The sequence below is a fragment of the Macaca thibetana genome, chromosome 7, assembly GCF_024542745.1.
Source record: "Macaca thibetana thibetana isolate TM-01 chromosome 7, ASM2454274v1, whole genome shotgun sequence".
Classification (NCBI taxonomy): Eukaryota; Metazoa; Chordata; class Mammalia; order Primates; family Cercopithecidae; genus Macaca; species Macaca thibetana.
Genome location: NC_065584.1, coordinates 164,272,192 through 164,297,758, shown reverse-complemented (window position 1 = coordinate 164,297,758; position 25,567 = coordinate 164,272,192). Strand labels below are relative to the sequence as shown.

Below are 25,567 nucleotides of genomic sequence, written 5' to 3'. Positions count from 1 at the left end.
ACTTTCCTCCAATCCTTATGCATAAGGATTATCTTTTCCTTCATTGAGGACCACTAGATTTTCGTACTATGATTTCAAAAGGGACTCTTTCACAATCTCTGCTAGAATGGACCACAGAATTGCTTTTAGTTTAGGAGTCTTGGTGAGAACTGTCAGACTCTTTTCCTGTGTTGCTGTAATCAGATATTGTTATAGGTATAAAACACTGGCCTCTTTTGATTTCCTGAGGCCCATTCCCTATTTTTAGCATTCATTGCCAGGCAAATTGTGTGATGCAGATCCTGTCCTTCCCACTATATGCATGCCATTTTGTAACTCAGACTAGAGGACACAGAGTGCTATGAATTTCTCTGTATTACCTTTGGATGTAGAAATACCCATTTTTAAAAATTTTCCTTAGTAAAAGTAAAATTGATCCTAGGTTCATCTCCTTCTAACAAAGATGACAAGAAAGTCATCTCAGTCATCCTGGACCTCTCCCCGCTCTGTTCTGTGGAAGTCTTCAACAGCTCATAGCATTCAAGTTCAGGGAGCCCATTGATCTTCATGCTCATTAATAACCATGCTGATGTGTTCATTGTCCAAGCAGCAGGGTTTCTTCAAGGCAGGTGACTCAGAAGCCTTCCTGCCATGCTTAACGCAGCCCTGCCTACCAAGATGCACCATATGCCACTCCTCTCTAAGGTTTTCCTCTGAAAAGGAGCAAGTTCTACTCAAGGAACCCCAAACTTCTAAGCCTTTAAACAGCCCTCCAAACAACTCCAAATTTGTTTTATTTGATCATCATTCACACTTTTGTTTAGAATATTCAGGTAAATTTCTAGCAATTGTAATTATAGAAAAGGTATAATATGTATAGCCTATGTGACAGAAATTTTTACTTTACAAATGAGTTTAGAGATCAATATTTATAAAAATAACTGGGGATCTCAAGGAGATACTTGAGAAACAATGAGTGACAAGGTCAAAGTGGCTGACCTTAGAGGAGGGGGTGCATTCAATCTGGGGCGTAATCTGAATTAGATTGTGCCTCATAATCTCTCCTCAAAGGATCTGGAAACAATATGGGCCTCTTTCCTAAAGTTAGAAGTGGGGGAATAAACATCCTAAAACTAGTCCTTTTTTTTACTTAACTGAGTTTATTTCAGTAGTCTAGGAGATAACCTAAGGGTAATCTCCAGAGTACCTGTTCTGGATTGGAACAGTCCAGAGAATCAGCGAGTCTGAATAAAATTTGAAGTACAGAGTACAAAAATTTAAGAGACCACAGAGACCGTCAAGCTAATTCACTTTATACTTGCTGTCCTGCCCTTGAATAAGAGCTCATGGAAATCAGCTTACATTAACACTTATGAACATTAGAAATAGGGCCCAAGGAGGGATATCCACTGATGATAAGTCCCTGCCACTAGCAGATGGCAGGTGCAGCCCTGAGGGGTTGAGCATCAGGGGCCAAGTAAAGAAACTCACCCCTCGGAGTGGCAATGCACCTTCTCATTCATTGGGCTGTGCTTTTTTTAACCAGGAGAGATACCATAATACTTGTCTGATTAAAATCTAATTTTGTAAATTATGTGTTCATAAAATATTGGGTGTTTGGTTGATGTTACTAGGCAGTCATGTCAATTCATCTTAAGGAAAAGGTAATACTTGAGATTGCACTGAGAAAAAGTGGAAAATACTATTGAAGGATTGCAATATATAATTTATTGACATATTAGAAACATCTAAATGGTGTCATTACATGGATTTTGATACATCTCTGAGCACATCATCAGCTTGAGACTAGGATTGAACACTGTAGAGAATCAGTTCAAGCAGCACATGATACATCGGAGGCACCAACACAGAAAAAGGAGGAAGGTCAGACACAACCTACATTTGCAAGGTACCATTTACTGATGAAGTTCTAAGAGAGTTGACAATGGGTTTTTTAAGAAGAAAAAAAAAAGCTTTGGAATGTCTAGAAATTAAACCAAAGGTCCAGACTTTAAACTTTAGTCTCACATTCTGTAATATATTTTGATAAACAGTCCAGAAACGCTTAAGCAGTTGAATTACTGAAACTATAGTTTGCAGCTAACTTGTAAGTGACTCCAGGATTCCAAAACGACAAGGTAACCTCTGATCTAGAAATCATATTTGAATCTAAAATATACTTTTAAAAAGCATTCTTATGAGGTTCATTGACATGGACAAAATTGCATATGTATGCATAATCTATGAGAAAGTATTTTGGTTGTTGTACTGGTATAGAACAGTCTAATTCAGCTAACTCATCGTCAAGTAGTGATGAGATAAGATACTATCCTGATGACTGTCTATTGAAAGGCTGATGCAAAGGTCATGACTGACTGATGCAGGCAATGAGTGGCATGAGAGTACCTGATATTACACATTTGTGCAATGGACTGGCTATCCTGAATGAGCAACTCATCATGTTTGGTGTTTCACCTAAGCTAATTACTATAAATGGACCACATTCACTACTTAGGAAATATTGGGTTTCCAAATCTTAGCTAAAGGTTTAGAAAAAAAATTGCTGCGATGCAGTGTCTTGCTAAACTCACAGCTGGATACTACCACCAGAGGTCAGTTTTAACTGACACTAACAACAGCTGGAAAAGTATGGAAAATGTGTTCTCTGTGTGTGTGCATGTGTGTGTTTGCATTTAATGAGCTGCTGAGAATGATGGTTGTCATATGATTCTCTTTTTAATGCACTGGAAAGTTGTTTCTTTGCCCGGCATAGCTTCTACTCAGTAAGAACTATTAATGATTAAATGGTTCTGAAAATAACAGAGTTGTCCACACTAAACCACGTTCATGAGCTATAGATTTTTGCTAATTTTTGTGCTTTTCTTATTTTCTTCCCTTCCTACAAAGTATGAGACCATTAGCACTCATGTTGGAGTGTGTTGGCCAAGAATCCTGAAGGCCCAACACTAGTATTGATTAGTCATCTTACTAAAGCACAATTTGAATTGTCTTAAGTTAACAGGAGAGCTTAGCTGGCCAGTCAGCACTCACATTTCCATACAGCTTTGTTGTTCTTGACGTATACAATAGGTCTAGCAGTGGAGATCAACGGAGGTGATGCACCCAGGAGACATCTGGCCTTGTCTAGAGACATTTTTGGTTGTCACAACTGGGGAGAGGGTGTTACTGCTATCTAGTGAGTGGAGGCCAGAAACGCTGCTAAACATCCTACGACACACAGCACAGATAGCCCTCCAAACAACTCCAAGTTTGTTTTGTTTAACCATCATTAACACTTTTGTTTGGAATATTCAGATAAATTTCTAGCAAACGTAGTTATAGAAAAATTGTATAATATGTAGAGTTTATGTGGCAGAATTTTTTACTTTACACATGAGTTTAGAGATCAGTACTTATAAAAATAACTGGGGATCTCATGGAGATACTTGAACTTTTCCAGAGCAACTTTATTCCATTTTGTGTAGCATGTGTATTATTTGAGATATTGCTTCAGCAGTCTCAAGAAATACATTAAAATTAGCTACTTCTTTTTCAGTGACTTCTACCTGTGCCAGGCACAATGGCAGGCACTTTCATACATTGTGTCATTTAATTTTCACCACAACCTTATAAGGTGCAGCATTAGTAATCCTATTTTACAGATGAGGGAACAGAGATGCAGAGAAGTTAAGCTGCCTGCTCAAGGTCACACAGCTGGTAAATGATCAGACTGGTATGCAAACCCAGATATGTCAAGCTCAAAGCCCTTACTCTTTCCTTTACATGATGCTGTCCTCAGGAACTAGTGAACTTTTTAACCATAGAACAAATAGATCTCAGCAGCACAAGAGGAAACATAAATGGAAGTAACTAAAAATATATTCATCTAAGATATGGCTACATTATACCAAACGTGCTAAGTCTCTGCTTTCCTTCTTGGGTTTGCTCAAAGCAGCCTAAAAGGGTTGTGCACGTTATTTCTACAAATCTCCTCTCACCTAGATAGTTCAGAAAGAGAAGAAACCACATTTTTCTTCAATTATCTAGATGACTGAGGGGGAAATGATAGTTTGCATCCCCTAAAATTTTTAGGCTGCAAAGTGAATTGTCCTCACTGCTTCTCACCTGAGAACCACCCACTTTACCGTTTAAACTATGCACAACCCCTCCTCAGTTATCATTCTGGTTTGGGTAGATCTCGTCGAGTTTTAAGAATAATATGGAAATGCTCCTTATATCTGTAATCTATAATTGTATCACATTCAACTCCAAGTTAGTTAACCTTGACTGTTTTTCACAAGATTTCAACACAAGAGCCTGTGTCAGGGGAGGGGTCTTGGGAAAGTTTCATTTCTGGAGCAAGATTTGTCTCTAAGGCATAAGCTACCATGACATATCATAATTCAGGGGCCACATAGATGGGATATTTGGGTACTCAGAGCACATACAAATTAGTATGTGAACAAAATATATTACTGGATTGCTGAATGAGTTCAACCACACCATGAATTACAGTGCCCTGACAGAGTCAGAGCCAGGACCCACAGGCCAGAGCCTCTTCCATGGGGGAATTCTGCTTCTACTCCATCAGATAGAACCCAGACACCCAGATTTAGTCACTGAGGGATTGGTTTGGGGCTTTTGTACATTCTAACAAATGTTAAAGCCTCATTTTCTATGTAGGCACTTTATAGATTTATTACAAATGACATACTCCAAATATTACCTCCTGATTTAAATTCTTGTTTTCTGTTTGTCTGATAGAAAATTACTGATGTCCTCAGCTTAGATCATTGTACTTGCTGTGTTACCGCTGAACTCCAAAGGCTTTCTTCCTTTGCAGAATTTTTAAAAATTTATCTTTAAAACCCAATTATCGTGAGTTCTTTTCAAGGAGGCCTTTAAAAACCCAGGGATTATTCTCAGAAGTGAAGCAGCATTCTGCTTTTATATCTTCTGAAGTGGCCACACTTCAACATTAAGGAATGATCAGGAAGCAGTCTCATCCATAGTCCCTTCCGTAAACTATATTGATTATTTTAAGCCTTTCTAAAGCTTCTAGGTCATGATTTCTTCAAAATCAGACAGCTGCTTCATTTGTTCAATTTGCATAGAATGCCTTCTGAGGAGCTTCTTTTTACTTCTTAAGTCAACTCTCTTTGGTGAACTTGGAGCAACAGGAACCATAGATTTTAAGCCACTAGTAAGAGGGGAAGAAGGTTTGCTGCTAGATCTAATATCCGGAATAGGTGGGTTCAGATTCACATTTAAAGGCGGCAGGAAGCCAGGCCTAGTGTGAGAAATGCGATCAAGGAGCAGAGTTCCAGAACCTCGTCGTTCTAGAAGATGTGGCGGCCTGCGGCGTCCTGAGCTGGGGGATGTGCTAGGTACAGTGTCCAGGGACTCCCGAGAGCCGTGGAAAAGAGACAAGTGAGAGCTGTTGAGCTTCTTTCTATCTAAAGGTCCTTTGCCAGATTCAAGGGAAATGGAGTTGGGAGGGTCAGGCCCTGGCTGTAAATCTAAGTCGTAGAGGTCATTTTCCAGCCATTTGAGGGATGCTGGCTCTTTGAGAGCAGAAGGTCCTGATGGACCTATACCACATTTCTCTTGGTCAACAGGCAGAGTTCCTCTCCTGGCCAGACGCGGGTGGGGAGTCTGACCTTTTTCATAGGCTGCTTTCCAGGATGCCGGTGCTGAAGAGACTGGAATCTTCAGAACCTGCTCTGTGACTGTGTGAAAGAGGGTGGGGTCTTTGCTATCGATACTGTTGGTTCTGGAGAGGGGCCCCCTTTTAGGGAAGGACACATCACTGATGCTCTTGATGACCTCGTTTTCTGTGCTGGCACCACGGGTCTCATCCTGACGCGTTGAGGCTGCCAGCACCGAGGGCGCGATCAGGCCCCAAGGTTCAGACTGGAGCCTCTTCAGTTGGGGCAAACGGGCCCTTTTGAGATTACTGACCTTCCTAGTGGGTGACCCAGGCTCATTAACAGCCTTGGAGGTGTTACAACTGCTTGGATGCCCTACTTGGAGGCTGAAGAAGTCATCTTCCTTCTCCGTAAGTGGAGAGTCCAGGCCTGGAGACTTCAGCTCTATGTCAGAGGGAGATGCATACAGTGGAGGTGAATGCCTGTCTTCTACTTTGGGTGAAGGAGGGACATTAAGATACTGTTTGGTAGTTTTGGTGCCTGAAGACGATTTATCTGTTGTTATAATAATCACCTCCTTCCCTTTGGCTTTGCAGGCATCAAGGAGATGTTTCAATGCATCCTTGTCATCTGCATTTATTGCATAAACCAGAGCCGAAGCCCCAGTGCGATCCTCAAGGCTGGGGTCTGCTCCATTCTCCAGTAATAAGGAGACCACTTCTCCCCCGGCTCTTCTGATACAGGCATGGATGAGGGCAGTCTTGCCAGACTTATCTTGGATATTGGGGTCTGCCCTGTTGTCCAGCAGGTACTTCACCATCTTGGACTTGCTGATGCTTTGCTGGTCCACATGCTTGGTGATGCATGCCACCATGAGAGCTGTTTCGCCTTTGTCATTGCTTTCATTGATATAAGCTCCCCCTTCCAACAGCAGTCTGGTCAACCTGAGCCTCCCCAGCCACACAGCCTTTAACAAAGAGTTTCCATCAGTCCTTAATTCAGTGTCATCATCCATCATATTGGCTACAGTTTAGAGTACCTATGCCACAGTAGCAATCAAACCTAGCAAAGGAAGAAGAGGGAAAAAATGTTATATATTTTATAGCAGATCTGTGCAGCATGCTTGTTACAGGGTCTGGGTACAGTCATATCCCAACCTGATCCCAACTTATATTGACTTGGCCAACTTATCTAACATTGCTGAATTAGTTTCTGCATCTGTAATAATGTGTCACGGGGGGAGGGGGGATAGTAGTAACCTACCTCATAGGGTCATTGTAAAGACTGCCTAAGAGAGTATGTATAAAACATCCACATGAAAAGCAGTTAACATAATGCCTAGCATAGAGTAAATATTTGTTTAAATGCAAGATGTTATTATGTTGACTGCACAGCACTTACCACAAATGTAGAACTCTACATTCCTTAGAAAAAGTTTGAATTATTTTCTTCACTGCTGTGTCCTCAGCATTTAGCAATGACTCACGTGTAATGAACAGGTCGCCTCATAAATAATTGTTTCATGTGTTGTTATTGGTGTGCATCAAAAAGACTATTAGGAAACACACCAAAATGTTCATCCTTATTCTAGGCAGTGGGATTATGAGTGGTTTCAGATTCTTCTTTTTGCAGTTTTCCCAAAATAAATATGTGTGATTATTGTAATGGGGGTTGATGGGGTAGGGACAGTGAAAACAATTGTAAAACAAAATCAATCTAGTTATCCCTTTCCAGGTTGTAGTCCTCACTTTTCCAGCAGATGTCAGAATTCATATTCTTATTCAGAATAATGCCATGCTATTCCCTTCCCTCTGGTTGAACTGATAGGAGGCAGAGAATGGAGAAGGGGATTGCATTTTTGCTCACAAATGTTAGGAAATAAAGCTCAGACCAAAGTTTTCTCAGCTGAGGTTTGTCAAACCTGAGTTTTCTATTTTGATTTTTTTGTCAGTTCCCTAATTCCTGGACTCAAAATCTTCAACCTATATGTTGCTTGAGGGGCCCTTCACAAATAAGAAGAGGTAGGTATCCCAGTCTTGATGCTCCGCCAGCCCACGGGTACCACACTGGCCATGTCTCTGCCAGTACAGCACCTTCACATAGGCTTTTTGTGCCTCCAGGCTCCTAATGAGCAGATGGCTCATGTGGTCTACCTGCCACAATGCCTGAGTTTCCTCCTCATCTGATTCACATCATTCTTTCTCTTACGCTATTTGCCTAATCACTTATTTATTTATTTATATTACTCTATTAAGTTGGAAGGCAAAAGCTTTTCTTGGTTGAAGTTGAGAGATGGATATATATGCCTTTGAAAAATTTAATATGTGAATAGATACTTGCTATTAAAATAAAACAAACAAACTACATGTAAGTATATAAAGAGGAAGAGGTCTTCTTTATTCATCCCCCACTCCTCCTTGAAAACTCCTCTTCAGAAGTAACCATGGCTAAGAGTCTAGTGTGTATCTTTCTGCTTCTTCAAATGCATTGTTCTGATAACTACATGAGTCTGATGTTGTTGTGTTTATGTGTTCTGCTAGATTTCCTGCAAAACTACCACCATTCGAGGGCACTGTGTGGTTATTAAATACATTGACAACAAGTCTCCATTTCTGTCTCTCCATCTCCTTTCTGTCTTCTTCATTCTCCTACTGATCTCTGTGTGTGTATGTGTGTGTGTGTGTGTGTGTGGTGTGTGTGGGGTGTGTGTGTGTGATGGTCTTTCTCTCTCCTCTCTTTCTGTCAATTTTAATTATTTTTACTCCTCTGTGGTCCTACACACCATTGCTGTGTTAAAGCCGTATGCATCAATAAGCTTTTCAGTCTCTGAACCCTGGAGATTTGAAACAGAATTTCCAAAGACTAGATAAATGAGTGGAATGTCCAGAGAAAGCGTGCTTCTTTCCATTTCATCAAAGCGGTCCTTTTTCTCCTGGCCTCAGTCTACCTCTCTAGAATCATTCTCTGCCACTCCAGTCTTCTTCACATTCTGTCTTCAAATCTCATTTCTCAAATGCACCATTCTTCATGTGTTTTTCCTCTTGGCACTGTTCATGTTTCTAACTATAAGGCCTCCCTGCTCTTCTTTAATTATTCATCATCCCCCAAACTTCAGCTCAAATGTTACTTCCTTTGTACTCAAGAGGAAAATCACTCAAGATCAAAGAGGGAGGGTTGAGTGAAATTACAGTGACTCATCATCAGACTATATAAAGAACTCCTACAAATCACTTCCTCCAAAAGAGGATACACAAATGACCAATAAGCACATAAAAAGATACCCAGCCTCATTAGTACTCAAGGAATATCAAATTAAAGTAAAACAAAATACCATTTTAGAATGGCTAAAATTAGACAGACTGACAATATCAAGAGGCACGCAGACAGGAAGCAACAGGAACCTGTTGGTAGTATAAATAAATTGAACTAGACTGAACCAAAGCCCACACTCGGACACAGTAATTCCATGCCTAGGTTTACACCTGTGGTAGTTTGCAAACAATGGCCATGAGGTCCTCCCATCCTCATATGTACACTAGGAGTCAGCCTTGTATCTCGCTTTCAGCCATAAAATGTAACTGTGTGACTTCCAAGGCAAAGCCTGAGTAGGCCTTACAGCTTCCAAGTTTGCTGTCTTGGAACTCAGCTGCTGTGTAAAGAAGTCTGGAATACCTACCAGGAAGGGTACATGAAGTTTTAGCTGGTAGCGCCAACTAACTGCAAGAATGTGAGTGAGACAATCTCAGCCCAGCCAGCCCCAGCCAGCCCCTAGAGGATTGCAACTGCATTAGAGAACCCAGGTGAGACCAGTGGAAGAAACACCCAGAGCCTGGGCCAAGCGTAGCAATATTAGAGAATAAACTAGTATGTGTACCAAAAGACGATCAGCAGCCCTATTCATAAATGACAAAAACTGGAAACAACCCATCAAGAAGAAAATAAGCTGGGCATGATGGCTCACAAGTGTAATTCCAGCAATTTGGGAAGCCAAGGAGGATCACTTGAGACCAGGAGGTTGAGACCAGCTGAGGCAACATAGTGACACTCTGCCTCTACCAAAACAAAAAACAAAAAACAAAAAAAAAAACTGCATGTCGTGGCTTGCACATATAGGCCTAGCTTCTGAGGAGGCTGAGGCAGGTGGATCACTGGAGCCCAGGAGTTTGAGACTGCAGTGAGCTATGATCACACCACTGCACTCCAGCCTGGGTGACAGAGTGAGAATCCATCTCAAGAAGAAGGAGAAGGAGAAGGAGGGGAGAGAGAGGAAGGAGGGGAAGGAGGAGAAGAAGAGGAAGAGGAAGAGGAAGAGAAGAAGAAGAAGAAGAAGAAGAAGAAGAAGAAGAAGAAGAAGAAGAAGAAGGAGGAGGAGGAGGAGGAAAATAGATAAAGAAAATGTAATATCTTCATACTCTGGAATACTATACACCATATTTGTATATGCTCTCTCTCTTTTTCTCTTGCACACGTGCATGCACACACACATACATACAAAAACACACACATACATATACAAAACTAGATGCCACATCCCCTGTGTTCCTTAATTCTTTGCAACTTTCTTTGAGTATCAGTCTTGTTAATCACCTGGGTCAGCCCCCTCCACAGAGCCCTGCACCCCTCAAACTAGAAATACTGTCTTTTCTCCCTTCTCAGCTATGTGATAATTAGAAAGTAGGATAAAGGAAAAGATGGAAGAAAGGAGAAAAAGAAGGAAAGGAAAGTGGGAAGGAAGACGGATGGATAATTGGGTTACCTTTTATGTTACGTGCGGTGCAAATCACTTACCTCTAGTCTAGCTCAGAGTCAAGAGAGGGAGGAAGGGAGGCAGGAAAGGAGGCAAAGAAGAAAGAAATGGAGGAAAGATCGTGTATGTAGGAGAATCCTTCTCTCTCTTCAGTTGGAATCAGTGGCCTCCTCCTCCCCTATGCTCAGGTCTTGTCCCTATTTTAACTCTTCCCTTTCAGCACCTAAGGAGGCATCAGGTTGCAAATAAGGCATCCAGGTTCTTTTCTGTGGTCTGGAATATTTATATCTAGCCCACCAATAGGCATAACATTCTGTGTGGTCAGTGAGTTCTTTTGCAAGTTGTCATTTTTTTCACTGTGGGCCTCCCATCTGAAATTCCTTAAATGATGAAATGCAAGAGCTTTGTCTGAGGACAGAATCAGGTGCTTACCTCACTCTTGCAGCCCAGATAAAATGTGCCACGCTAACGTTAACTGTTAGCATGCTGCAATAATTGTACACTTTTCATTTTAAGAATACTGGGCTTGGCCAGGCATGGTGGCTCATGCCTGTAATCTCAGCGCGTTGGGAGGCCAAGGCGGGTGGATCACCTGAGGTCAGGAGTTTGAGACCAGCTGGCCAATGTGGGGAAACCCCATCTCTACCAAAAATACAAAAATTAGCCGGGTGTGGTGGCGCATGCTTGCAATCCCAGCTACTTTGAAGACTGAGGCAGGAGAATCACTTGAACCCGGGAGGCAGAGGTTGCAGTTAGCCGAGATCGTGCCATTGCACTCCAGCCTGGGCAACAAGAGAGGAACTCCATCTCAAAAAAAAAAAAAAAAAAAAAAAAAAGAATACTGGGCTTAAAAGACTGCTATTTACATGGCCTCAGTTGACAAATTATGGCAGACTAAATTCATGCATCATGCCAGATATGCATAGCCATGCCTACTTTCCCTGCCTCTGCGTGTTACACACTCACCTTGCTTTCTTGCCTGAGTGGTCTTAGCAAAGTTCAAACCTTTCCCACAGTCTTAGTGTCAGGTCACTGCTGCTGTTGTCTGCTACAAATGGTGAACCCCCACACCTGGTTTCTGCTGACCAGAAGAAACTGACCCTGTCCTGACTTTCTCCAGCAGTTGCCTGGAAAAACCAGGTTACTCAACCAATAAGTATGAGGGAGTAACCCTTTGTAGAACAGATGTTGACCAATAGAAAATAGAGGATGGGAAAGAGATGTTACGTAAACGCTTCTCCCTCTTCTCACCCAATTGCCTTTTCCAAGATGCAATAGATTATACAATTTCCATAAGACAGAATAATCAGCGCATTTGCCATGAATCTGTGGCTAGCTCAATAATGTATTCCCTTGTATTTGCTCTTTCTCCTCCCTTGCGTCACTTTTCATTTTCCTTCATTCCTACTCCCCAGGGTTTATAGCCCAATAAACTGTTAATACGTATGTTTTTGCTCCAGACTGATGTTAACTGCCTCCCATGAACCATGAAATGCCCTGTCAGGTAGGTTTTTCTACCATTTCACAGATGAGGAAACTGAAGTCAAGAGTGAAGAAGTGACTTGCCCATGGTCATTCAGGAATCAATGAATGACTCTGACTCTCACAAGCTACAGTGACTCTTTCTTTCTGATATTATCCCTGCCTTCCCCTGCACACAGAGTGAGGCTGATGGTTTATATTATTTGACCTGCCCCATGTGCAGGGCTGACTCAACCTTGGGTGGATTTTGAAATTAAGACTGAGAAACACCAGTTATGCTGGGCTGTGTGTAGAGAACTCTGGTTGTAAGAGTTGCATTTGTGGGTTAGCCACAAGGGCAGAGAAGCAGAAAAGGTGACGTGCAGAGGAAGAAGAATGAAGTAACCACACTGAGACGCTGAGATGAGAGGCAGGGAGAGAGTACTTTTCCTCTATCCTCTGAAGTTTCAACTGTCTTTGGAGTCCATGAACACCTTAGAAGACTTCCAATAAGTCAGCTTGTTTTTGTTTATGGTAGCTTGAATTAACTTCTGTTACTTATAAGCAAGTAAACCTTGACTTAAACACTGGCATTACTTGCTCATTCATTCATTCATGATCAAACATATATCAACTATCTACTTGCTCATTCATTCATGATCAAACATGTATCGATTACCTACTCCAGGCTAGGTGTTAAGGATAAAGAGGTATAAAATTCAGGAATGGCTGCCAAGTAATCTACAATTTAGAAGGAAGGTGGATGTATATTTTAATGACAGTAATAAACATTTATGGTATGCTTGCCATGTGCCAAGCAATGTGCTGAAGACTTTATATGCATTGTGTCATTTAATCTTTACAGTAATACTATGAGGTGGGTACTATTATTATCCCCATTTTATGAAAAATGAAACTGAGTCTCAGGAAGGTAAAGTCACTTACCTCAAATCACCCAGGCAATATGTTGTGGAGCTGGAATTCAGATCCAGGCAGTCTAACCCCAAAGTCCACATTCTTAGCCTCTACATGACATAATTGTAGTGCAAAGTAATTAATAAGTCCCGGAATGGAAGACAAATATAAAACAAGGAGATGTGAGTGCCAGGAGGGTCTCGGGGTGCAGATTAGGAAAGGGCTCACAAAGAGAATAAAACTGAGCCAGAACTTGAAAAACATGAGTGGAAATTTGTTGAACCAAAAGGGGGAAGTCCTTACACCCAGGAGTAAGTACAAGTTCAAAGGCAAAAAGTAACAGAACATTGACATTTCAAGAACTTGATGGTTAGTGCATGGTGGTGGTTGGGAAGTGCACTGACGGAGCAAGCAAATATGGGGAGGTCGGCAGAAATCAGATTCCAAGTTCCTTGTAGCCTTGTCCTGCAGTTTGATGTTTGTTATGTGGAAATAGGGAACCACTAAAGAATTTTAAGGAAGAGAATGACATGATCATTGGCCACAGTGTGGGAGATGGATTGGGAGGCTTGGGGGTCGCCTAGGAGCCTCTGAGAGATGAAGAGGATCAGAAACAGCACAGCCGGGAGATAGAGAAAGACTTAAGCTGGAGAGATGTTTGAAAGGTAGAACTGAATAGCGGTCCATTTGACAAAAGTGTCAACCAAAATCTAATTTACCTTAATTTGAAAATTTATCTACTATTATGCATCACAGTGAATAAATATTAAAAACATGGAATACTAGAACTTTTTTTATTATACTTTAAGTTCTAGGGTACATGTACACAACGTGCAGGTTTGTTACATATGTATACATGTGCCATGTTGGTGTGCTGCACCCATTAACTCATCATTTACATTAGGTATATTTCCTATTGCTATTCCCCGCCCCGCCCAAATAGGACCCGGTGTGTGGTGATCCCCTTCCTGTGTCCAAGTGATCTCATTGTTCAATTGGAATACTAGAACTATTAAGTGATTTACAGGATCTCTAAGGTTATTGGAGAGAAAAGAAACAATCTGGATTGAAAAAAGCTGATGCATTCCTAGAAAATGTTGAAATCCCATCCACTTTGGCTGCTCTGGGCAGAATATTTTTGTCTTAAAAAATTAGCAACCATAATGTGGGTTTTTTTCATGTGTATCATAAGAAGAGTAAACTGAGAAGTGAGCAAAGTTTGCCTGGTTCCTCCCTTGCTGTCCTCCTTGTCTCTACCCGCCAACCCTCCACCCCCACTCCATCCCTGCCATAACTTTCACCTCTCTGGGCTGTTTTCTGTTGGATGCATTTCCATTATAATGATGGCCAATATATTTTCCAATGGCACAGGGGCTGGAGAGGAAATACTGAAGATTAAAATATCACCAGTGTCAAAAATTAAAATGATGCCTCTTTCATGGAGGCAATAAGTAGATGTAAATGTTTGCTATCTTTGTCCTGAAGTCCTTTGATTATTTTATTGTCCCCAAAACTAAAGATGTCTTATATTTTTTAAGCTGAGAGGAGCCATCTTGTTCAATCTTCCTTGTTTAGAAACAGGAAACTTAAATACAGGGATTGAAACTTTTCTCTCTCTGAATCCAGGGTCTTTCACTCCCATGCCGTCTCACATCCTTGGCCTGAGTAATTTAGACCAAGATTACATATTAAAGGTCTGATGGCCAGTGTAGCCCACAGTCATGTCTTGCTTGGCTGGCACTGTGTTTTAAATCTTCTTTGAATGTTTTAAGATGGATTATTCACTGCTCAGTTTGAAAAGGCTCTGTCATTCTCCGTAGTCTTACAATTGGCCCGATTCAAACATTCAGGTTACTTAACATGCCTGTGTAGGGATGCCGGTTTGTGTATGAAAGTAAAATACATAGTATATAAAATCATGATGCTAGCATTTTGTCCTTCCTGTCACTTCATAGCTGCTTATCTCTTCAGAGTTGTTAGAAGGCCTAAATAAGCTAATGGATGTAAACCTTTATATAAACTTTAAAGTATGGTGTGCTCATGTGAACCATTAGAAATTATGTAACTAACACTTAATTACCTGAGTGCAGATACAATGTCATACACTTTATTCCCCTTCTTCGAGTCACACTGACATTGTATTTCCAGTCAAACATCCCTTGTTTGGCACAGTGAAGATCTCACAGAGGGTAAGGGATGAAATTATACAAAAAAGAAGAGTCCACAGACTTTTGCAGACATCTTCAAAGTTCCTAGACCTCCAAGAAAGGACTTGGATATACACTTTCTAGTACTTAGAGACCAGAGCAAGTTTCTAGGACTTTATAATATATATAATTTGTATTCATTCTATCTGTGGCTATAGCCTTAATCTTGTTTCACCTCTGCTTTCTTGACTACTTCGAATATATGCAAACCTGACATCTTGTGGAGCCTTATAAACTGCTTTGAATTCTTTGTGGAACAAAATCAATAATCAATAAATGTTTATGAGGTTGATCCATATGAAACTGCTGGTTTCAAAATGGTTTTAAAAAACATCAACGTCACGTATTTATAGTACTTGTCTAAATACTACTTGTCTAGTGCTGTAAATGCCCCATAATCCAAGCTCCTGAGGATGTGCCAGTCCATGTGGAAGGATTATAAGCTAGAGAGGTGGGAGATCTGTATTCTAATCCCAGCTCTGCTACTAAGTACCTGAGTAATTTCAGGCAAGCATCATTTTGCTAAACGAGTAGAATAACCCCAGTCCTGCCTACTTAACAAGATTGTTACAAGGATCAAATGATAGGCAATATGTCCACACTCTCTATAAAGTGCTGTTAAAAAAATCTAAGAGGCTATTACACACTGAACTAAGCTCATCCAGAATTCCTCCCACTGAGCCCCGCTCTGTGTCCAGCCCCCTTGGAGTGTGCTGAGGGAAGTATTCACCACCGATTCTCCTTCTCTTCTAATTACCTGCTCCCTGCTTTCAGCCCCTAACACCCAACCACAATTCCCAGTTTCCAGTCTTTCCACACATATTATCTCCTTGGCCACCCTCCCCTGACACTTCTGCAAGGAAAGCATTATCAAGTATTTACAGATAGTTAAAATCTGAAGTTCAGACACATTTAGTAATTTTGTCTAAGGGCACACGTTTGTAAGTGCTATGGCTTTGATTTAAACTCTGTTGCTCTGACCCCAAGTTCAGAACTATTTCACGCAGGGAATTCCACTCAAGTATATCTTCCCACCACTGCAATCTGGCAGCGTTTAAGAGCGCAGCCATACCATTTGGTAGTTCCATAAACCTGGACAAGTTACTCGGCCTCTCTTGCTTCAGTTTTCTCATCTCTAAAATGGGGATATTCATAGGACACAAATTTGTGGTGCACTGGCTTAGCACGGGGCCTTAGCACAGGGTAAGCGCTTAATAAATGCTAGATTTTTAAAGAAGTTTGGGTACACCTTCCGAAACCCAGGGAGGCCACACCGTTTGGCTGTAGTTTTCGCGGAAGCTTGGGAGATATCTTTACACTCCGCCTCTTCCTTCTGCAGTCACGGGAAGCAGTTACGAGCAGATCAGAAATCGAACACGTTTGCTTTTGCGATTCGAGAGCCCTTTCTGGCGCGGAGCTAGGGGCGGTGTTACGTAGCTGCCCTGAACTGAGAGCAACGGTGGCCGGGGGCTAGGGAGCCTGGCTGTCGGCGCTCACTGTGCGCCTTGGGCTGTGGGGCGCGGGCACTGTCCGAGGTACTGAACTCCGGGGCTCCGGCCGTGCCGGCAGAGTGTGCCGGCGTCCATTATTGCCAGTGTCTGTGGGCATCTTCCAGAAGGCCGAGCGTGGGGGTCAGGTGAAACCAGGGCGGTAAGTGCTTCTCCCATCATTTCCCAGAAATGCCTAGATGCCTACTTTTTACAATTTCGTGCACATTTTCAGGATCATAACCTCTCACCGCCAGTTCCTCACAGGTTTCTGCAAAAATTAACGACCTTTCTCCCCATTCAGTCCCTGCAAAAATTCAGACACCTATCGCCCAGTCCCGCTCCGCAACCATTTCCTACAAGAATCCAGGCCCCTACGCATCTCATCCCCACGCGTCAATGCAAAAATAAAAAATGTTAAATCCGCCTTCCATTCCCGTCTCCCACAATTTCCTGTGATAAAAGCAAGCTCTGTCCTACCAGTTCCCCACTCCTGCCTGTGGCTAAACAGCATGGACTGACTTCTCGGGAGCTCGAGGTCCCCACCCGGGTGACCAATGCAGACCCCTGGGGGGTGCGCTTACCTGGTGGGGACAGTCGCCGAGCGAGGCCACCTGGGTCCAAGCTATGGGTAGTGTCATTATTATTCCCAAAGCAAAATCAGGGGGCGTCTCGCACCCCTACCTGCAGCTGCGGGTTGGCTGGCAGAGGGCACTGCCAGACTGAACCAGCGCTGGGAGCTGGGGCTACTCCGGGCCCCAAGGGTCCTGTTGAGTCACTTGCCCAGAACTTCTTCAAGGTTCATGAATAAAACCTCTGCGTCAGTTCCTTCAAATCATTCCACCGCTCCTCCAAGTTGCGGTGTGAACAGGGGAGTTTTGAGTTTGGTTTGGTCTGGTTTTAAGAAAAAGAAAGAAGCATGAAAGAAAGATAGGAATCGCCCCCGGTTCCGCGCTGCGGGTGTGCAGGTCTCTGCGCAGCCCCAGCCCTCCGGCTTGGTCTTCGGCCGGCTGTGCTGGCTGACGACGCGCTGCTGCCCGCTGGCGCCGAAAGCAGCTCTCCAGCCGAGACGGGCGAGGGTTGTGTGGGTGTGCGAGCTGCGAGGAAGGAGGAAGGAGGGGGCCGCGGGGGTGGGGAAGTGCCTACCTGCAGCCTCGGCAGAGGCGCCTGCCGCCCCACCCCCTCGACCCTAGCTCTTGGGGCTCCGACTCGCTCAGCAACTTAGCAGGGGGCTCCTACACTCCCCAAGGGTGAGCGCGGAGCAGGCGCGGCCACCCTTGGGGTCCGGAGAAGTGAAGGGACGCTCCCAAAGTCTGACGTTGCAGGTCTCAGACCCTGGCAGGGATTTGAACTTGTGTCTCCTTTGTTCTTTCTGCGGCCCTGCCCTCCTCGGCTTTCCTTCACATACGCCCTGGAATCTCAAGGCTGTTTGTCCACAGTGTAGGAAAGAGAGGGAGACAGGAGGGTGCCAGTGTGATCCTCAAAACTGGGGGGCAATCTGATGATCAGGGCTGGTTCCATGGCCATTGGATTTCATTCCAAATCCATGCTTTTGCCTGCACGCTACCTATTCCCAGGGCTTCCCGTGGAGTCGTTCGCTGACAATCTTCGTTTCCGTTTTACAAAGTAGTTAATAGTTACTGTATATGATTGAAAGCATAAGGCATTGTATTTAGAAAGTAAGTGGCTCATGCTTGTAAATCGCAGTGCTTTGGGAGGCCAAGGCAGGAGGACCACTTGAGGCCAGGAGTTCAAAACCAGCCTGGGCAACCTAGTGAGACTTACAAAAAAAAAAAAAAGTCTCTACAAAAAAAAAAACTAAAATGCTTTCCAAAAAAAAAAATAGAAAGTGAGTGCCCCCTCCTCCCCCACCCTGCAGTGTCCTTCCCCAGTAATCAGTTCCCCAGAGGTAACCAGCATTTTTGTCTAGATACATGTATATGCACACAGGGGTTCTATTTGCCCTGTTTTTTAAATCCCTACTTCTTGAGTCATTTTTAGTAATTTATATTTTCCCAGGATATTGTCCATCTCATCTGCATTTTCAAATTTTCTGGCACAAAGTTACAAATAGTGTCACCTTTTATTTATTTTCATCTCTGATACTGTTCTGTGCCTTCTTCTTATTGCTGATATTGTTTATTTGTGTTTTCTGTTGCTCCATTCCCATTTTTTTCCAAGCTTGCTGGAGGATTATCAATTTTGTCTTTTAAGTGCAAAAATATTGTTCCATAAGTTGCCTTTATCACTTAGTGTCTATAGTATCAGTTAGAGAAATGTACCTTCCTAGTACCCAGTATTTATGATGACTGACTACTGTTTATGGAGTTTTTCTCTCTAAAGCAGTTTCAAATACATGTCTTATCATTCATGGTTTCTAGATTTCCCATCTTGCCAAGGGAGGCTTCATACACCAGAATCACAATACAGTTCCCTAAATGTTCTAGTAAAGTATAGCTCTGTTGTTTAGATTATCATTTCATCTGGAAATTGTATTTGTGCACAGGGTAAGGTAAGGATCTGACAAAAATGAGAACCCAATTGTCCCAACACCAATTCAAAAAGTCCATTCTTCTCTCACTGATTTGAATGCCGCCTTTATAACACTTTATATTTCTCAAAACAAACTCTACTTGGTTAATGTATGTTATTTTATACAAATACACTGCTAGATTGGAATTATTTATTTATGTTAATATAAGGTTTATTTCATCTATATTAATAAATAAAAATTGTGTTCTTTTTTCTTTTTAGGGGATAAGGGTTCTCATTCAGCTTTGGTGCAAGGTTATGGTAACTTTGTAGAATGATTTTGGAAGCATTCTGTTTTTTCCTACACTCTGGAATATTCAAATCATCAAGTTAACTATCTGTTCATTGAGAGTTTAATAGAACATGCTCATGAAACCATCTAGACTTGATGGATTTTAGAAGGCTAGATCTTTGATTATCTTCTCAAATTCATTGATGATTGTTGGCATATTCATCATCTAACCCCTCCTGAGTCAATTTTGGGTAATTTGTATTTACCTGGAAAAAAGTCCATTTCATCTACATATTTTAATGTATTGGCATAATGTTACAAATTATGCTCCTTTATAATTTTTCATGTCCTTAAATCTATTCCTACATCCCCTTTTTATTCCTGATGCTGTGTTCTCCCTCACTGTTTTTGGTGTTTGATGTTATTTTGCTGTGAATTATATGATCTACATCATTTCCATGTTGTGCTCTATTTATATGACCAATAAAAAGTTCTCCATGAGCATTTTCCCTCATACTTAATGTAGAAACAAAATGTGCATTCTGTGTTTTGGGGCACAAACAATACAAGTACACCTGCAAAGTTAATTGTAGATTAGTACCTGTATTAGTCCTCTCTCATCCTGCTAATAAAGACATATCTGAGACTGGGTAATTCATAAAGGAAAGAGGTTTAATGGATTCACAGCTCCACATGGCTGGGGAGGCCTCACAATCATGGTGGAAGTCATAGGAGAAGCAAAATCATATCTTACATGGTGGCAGGCAAGAGAGCTTGTGCAGGGGAACTCCCATTTATAAAACTATCAGATCTCATGAGATTTATTCACTACCATGAGCACAGTATGATTCAATTATCTCCACTTGACCCTACCCTTGACATGTGGGGGTTATGGGAGCTACAGTTCATGAGATTTGGGTGGGGACACAGCTAAACCATATCAGTACACTTTACATCTTTACTCTGGACTACAGGCAGCATAGTGTATTGATTAAAAGCACAGACTCTAGGATCAGACTGCCTGTATTTAAATCCCAACTCCAGCACTCACTAGCTGCATGGTCTCCAATGAGACACCAAATGTCTTTGTGTCTCAGTTTTCTCCTCCATAAAATTGGGTTAATTATAGTATCTACTTCCTAGAACTGGGATAAGAGGCAGCTAAGGTAAAGCATGTAAAATGTTTAGTGCAGCATCTGATAGGGAGTAAGCACTCTGTATGTGTTAACTACATTTATCTGCCTGATCTATCACTATTCAAATTAAACTGTTAAGGTCTCCCAAAAGGCTTGAATTCATTTTGTTTTTCAGCAAAAATTTATTATTGAGTATGGGCTATGTGACCTGATCTGCCTTCTTTTGGAGTGCTATAGATTTAGCTGTGAATAAGACAGGCACATTCTCTGCCTTTGCAAAGGAGCCTTCTAAAGACTTGTCAGCATCTCTTTGGAGATGTGTGTGTATGTATGTGTGTAAGTGAATCAACTCACACTGTTCCATGAAGCAAAAGGCCTTTTGCAACCTATTCCAAGTCTGCTTTCTTATGGGTATCTCAGCTACTTCCTCAGAGATGCACCTTATATGCTAGGCCTACTTGATGAATAACAACAACAATAATACTTTTTAAAAAATTCTAATAATAGCAATAGAAGTTTTGAATATCTACTACTATCAATGGTCCAGCTAAAAACCACCAGGAACCCACTTACAGTTGAACAAATTGGCTGTATCACTTGTTGCAGCGAGGGAGAACACATACATTGGGGAATCGTGGGGTGTCTCACTTAAGAAGGTGCTAGAAAGAATTTGTCATGGAATTTGGGCTGTGGTTGAGAGATTTGTGGGAGGATTCACCCACTCTTACACAGGGGGTTGACATGTGGGGGTTATGGGAGCTATAGTTCATGAGATTTGGGTGGGGACACAGCGAAACCATATCAGTACCCTTTATGTGAAAGTAGTCTTTGTTGACCTCTTGAGCAGTTTCCCTCTCCAGAGTATAGTGTCAGTAAGTCATTGTCCATAAGGAAGAGAAAGTCAGATTCAGAGGTGAGCACTGCGTTCCTTAGGCAGAGTTGTCAGCAAGAGTCATCTGATTCACTGAATTCACACAGATTGGGAGGCCAAATTCTAGGAGGAAGAGATGCTTCCCTAGAATCACATGACAAATTCAATACCAGTCTTGCCAGGTCTCTTGAGACCAGCATTGTGTGATTAGATATGTGCCAGAATATTGTAAATTTTAAAATAACTTTTACTAGATTTGTATCACAATGTGTTACATGTATATTTTTAAAAAGGCAGATAAGATATGGATTTTTTTTCCAACCTTCTATTCCACTTTTTAATTTTAAAAATTAGTTCCAAATATTTGTATTGCACATTTAAATTGGCTCACAATTGATGCAAGTGACACAAAACCACATCTTAAACAAAGAGGTGTTTCTTTTCTTTTCTGTTTTTAATTGTAGTAAGAACACTGACCCTGAGATCTACCCTCTTAACAAATTAAGTGTACAATATAGTATTGTTGTTAACTACAGACACAATGTTATGTAACAGATCCCTAGAGGACTTGTTTTCTCTATATAACTAGAAGTCTGAAGGTAGGCAGTTGGGGATGATGGTTCAGAGGCTCAGAACTTTCAAGGCCAGCAGTGATGCTCATGGCCTTTCCCCTTGAGTTTGCTAGAAGGCTGCTGATAGCTCCAAGTATAGCATCCACATTGCAGATAGGAAGAATGGAAGGGGCGGGCACAGTCACATCAGTCCCTTTTATCAGAAGAGCAAAACTTTCCCAGCAATACATCTCCCAGTCGACTTTTTCTTGAATTTTTTTTATTAGAAATGGGTCCTTAACCCTTAATAGTTTAAGGTGAAAGAAAGAGAAAAAGAAAGGAAAGAAAGAAAGAAAGAAAGAAAGAAAAAAGAAAGAAAGAAAGAAAGAAAGAAAGAAAGAAAGAAAGAAAGAAAGAAAGAAAGAGAGAGAAAGGGAGAGAAAAGGAAGGAATGGGTCATATGCAAGAGATGTTGGGGAAATGGAAAGCAAGCTTGTTGTGGTTGACTGAGATCAAAAAATGATTCCTATCCTTGGTCTGGTCTAATGCCGTCTCAGATAAAATACAGTTCTGTTAGCAAGACAATAAATGGGAAATGGATAATGTGACTATCGCAGTGCTTTTTATGAAAAATGTGGAAAACACTGATTAGCAAGAAAAAGAGACTATATATATACATATATAATATACAATAAACCTTAATTTACACAAATATAATTAAATAATGCAGCACATTATATTCATTTTATTCATTTGTATCTCCCTTTTCTTCCTTAAAAATAAGCTATAAAGCTATCAATTTAGATTATAATTTTTTACTCTACTATCTTTCCAGTCATTACGTGCTATTCTTCTACTTTATTGTTTGTTTGTTTGTTTGAGATGGAGTCTTGCTCTGTCACCCAGGCTGGAGTGCAATGGCGTGATCTCAGCTCACTGCAATCTCTCTCTTCCGGGTTCAAGTAATTCTCCTGCCTCAGCCTCCTGATTACAGGCGTGTGCCACTACGCACAGCAAATTTTTGTATTTTTAGTAGAGACAGGGTTTCAGCATTTTGGCACGACTGGTCTTGAACTCCTGACCTCAGGTGATCCACCCCCCTCGGCCTCCCAAAGTGCTAGGATTACAGGCATGAGCCACTGAGCCCAGTCGCTTCTACTTTATTATTAATGGCTATATTATATTTTAGTGTATGCATGAATCATAATTTCTTTAACCAATTATCTGTTTAATGTTAGGGTTTCACATAGTTTCCATTTAAAATAGCACTGCAATGAATTAATCTCAGTTAATCTTTTTCAAAATTCTGAGTTATTTCCTTAGAGCAAAACATTTGAAGTTTTAGACACAAAGTTTTAACACTTTTGATATAGATTGAAAAATTACTCTCCAGAAAGGTTGCACCAATTTTCATTAATTCTTTATCATATTTGGAAATGCATCCTCAACCACACTTGATCTAATCATTAAAGAAAGTTGGCAATTTGATAGTTAAAAATAAAAGTATCAGGTCACTGTTTTATTTATTACTAGTCAGACTGAATTTTTAAAATGTTTACTGGCTCTCTTTCTGTGAATTGCCTATTCTTATCTTCTACTTATTTTTCTGCTTGTGTTTGTGATTAATAGTTTATTATAAAATGTAAAGTAAATAATATTGTTCATAATTTCCCTATCCAGAGAGATGATAATCACTATTACTCATCTATAATTCATACAAATTCCCTCCCTCTCACCCACTATCTCTCTCTCTTTTTCTCTCCTCTGCTCCTCCCCTATCTATCCATCTATCTGTCTTTCTATCTATCTATCTATCTATCTATCTATCTATCTATCTATCTATCTATCTTATAAGTATTTCCTTTGATTAGATTTCCAAAACAGGTAACAAAATCTTTAGGCTTTGGTTAAGAATAGTCAAATTGCTCTCTGAAATGTACCATGATACACTCTCATGAGCACTATGGTAATACTATGTTTTAAAATATTTGCTAATTTGAGAGGCAAATTGGAAAGTCTTCTTCTTGTCTGTGATTATGTCCTCATTTTACTATTCCTAATGTTGGCTATTTGGGGTCTCTTTTCTCTTAAGAAGACTTGGTCAGGGCTTATCTGTTTTGTTGTCTTCTTTCCAAGACAGATCTTTCATGCTTGATAATTATAATATTTTTCTATTTATAATTCATTTTGTATTACTTTTATCTCAATTTCACATTCCCATTTTCCTTCCTTGGCTATTCATTTCCTAGCTTTCTGAGTTGAATACACATTTAATTCAGTTTTACTCTTCCTTGAATAGAGTTGAATTCTTTTAAGGATTCAAATCATCCTCAAGGTACAGCTTTGCCAAATCCAACCCTCCCTCCTTTTTTCCCCCGACACAAAAACAACTTTTTGAAAAACAAACAAACAAAATGGTACTCTATCATAAGAAAAATTTCAAAAAAGTCAAAGAAATATAAAGATAAAGGAAAATCACCTGACATTCTATAATTCAGAGCTGACTACTATTGTCATTTTGGGGATCATCTTTCCAGAATTTCTGTTTTATAAATGTACCTAAAAATGATGTGAAAATGGTGTCATACTATACTTTTAACAATATGCTGCATACTGAAAACCTTTTCCTGCCAGTGAACAGAGTATACATAATAGCTTTTAATGGTTAAGTTATAGTCTATTGTATAAATGTAGTGTAGTTTATTTAACCAATCCACAAAAGACGTACATTTTGGCTGTTTCCAATTTTTCAACATTTTAAACAAGAATTATATTTTGTATTTGTCCAACTATGCTCTTAGAGTAAATACCTACAAAAGAAATTGCTAAGTAAATATGGAGACAATATTTAACTTTTTTTTTTTTTGAGACGAAGTCGCTCTCTGTCACCCCGGCTGAAGTGCAGTGGCATGATCTCAGCTCACTGCAACCTCCACCTCCCAGATTCAAGTGATTCTCCTGCCTCAGCCTCCTGAGTAGCTGGGATTACAGGTGCATGCCACCACGCCTGGCTAATTTTTGAATTTTAATAGAGACGGGATTTCACCATGTTGGTCAGGCTGGTCTCGAACTCCTGACCTCAAATGATCCACTGGCCTCGGCCTGCCAAAGTGCTGGGATTACAGGCGTGAGCCACTGTGTCTGGCCACAATATTTAACATTTGAATAAATATTTGTACCCCATCCTCCTGAATGTTTATAAAAATTTATACTCCACCAACAAAAGATGGTACTAAACATATTTATATACCATCAGCAATTCTGGACATTATCAAGCTTTTTAATCCCTAACAATCTGATAAGGGGGAAAAAAGGTCTTATTTTTATTTTCATTTCTTCAAAAATGAATATATTGATGAAATCTGTGTCTATTTACAGGTTGTTTGTATTGTGTGTGTGTGTATATATGTGGATTGGTTGTCCATATCCTTTCCTATTTTTATTTCTCTTATTAACTTTTAAAGCTTTCTCCATATTTCACATTTTATTCTTAATCTGTCATACATATTTAAAATATTTTCCCAGTTTTTATTTGTATTTTAGGTTTATTATCTTGTCTTTTGCCATAAATAAGTTTTAGGAATTTTTTAACCTAAAGATTATGAGAAAATTCCAACCTTCTTTTGACTGTCTTATAATTTCACATTTTGCAGATAGAATTTTGCTCCATCTGGTATTTATTCTGTGAAATTAACTAGATATACACTGAAATCAGTTGTGTTCCAACAGACAAGTAATTTCCCCAATACAATTTTTTCCCAATATAATTTTTTAGGAAAATATTTTCCTACTGTTTTTGAA

The 25,567-nt window shown here is 40.6% G+C and overlaps 2 protein-coding genes across 8 annotated transcripts in view; both read right to left on the bottom strand.

The window, feature by feature from the left end:
- TMED3 (transmembrane p24 trafficking protein 3) overlaps positions 1-25,567 on the bottom strand; it is a 319,386-nt gene that overhangs the window by 22,214 nt on the left and 271,605 nt on the right. The window lies entirely within an intron of this gene.
- Positions 1,689-17,530, bottom strand: ANKRD34C (ankyrin repeat domain 34C). The gene is made up of 2 exons (XM_050799970.1): positions 17,029-17,530; positions 1,689-6,689 (listed from the first exon to the last, which is right to left on the bottom strand). Exon 2 carries the CDS (start codon positions 6,643-6,645, stop codon positions 5,038-5,040), a length of 1,608 nt encoding a protein of 535 aa, XP_050655927.1. The 5' UTR covers positions 6,646-6,689; positions 17,029-17,530; the 3' UTR covers positions 1,689-5,037.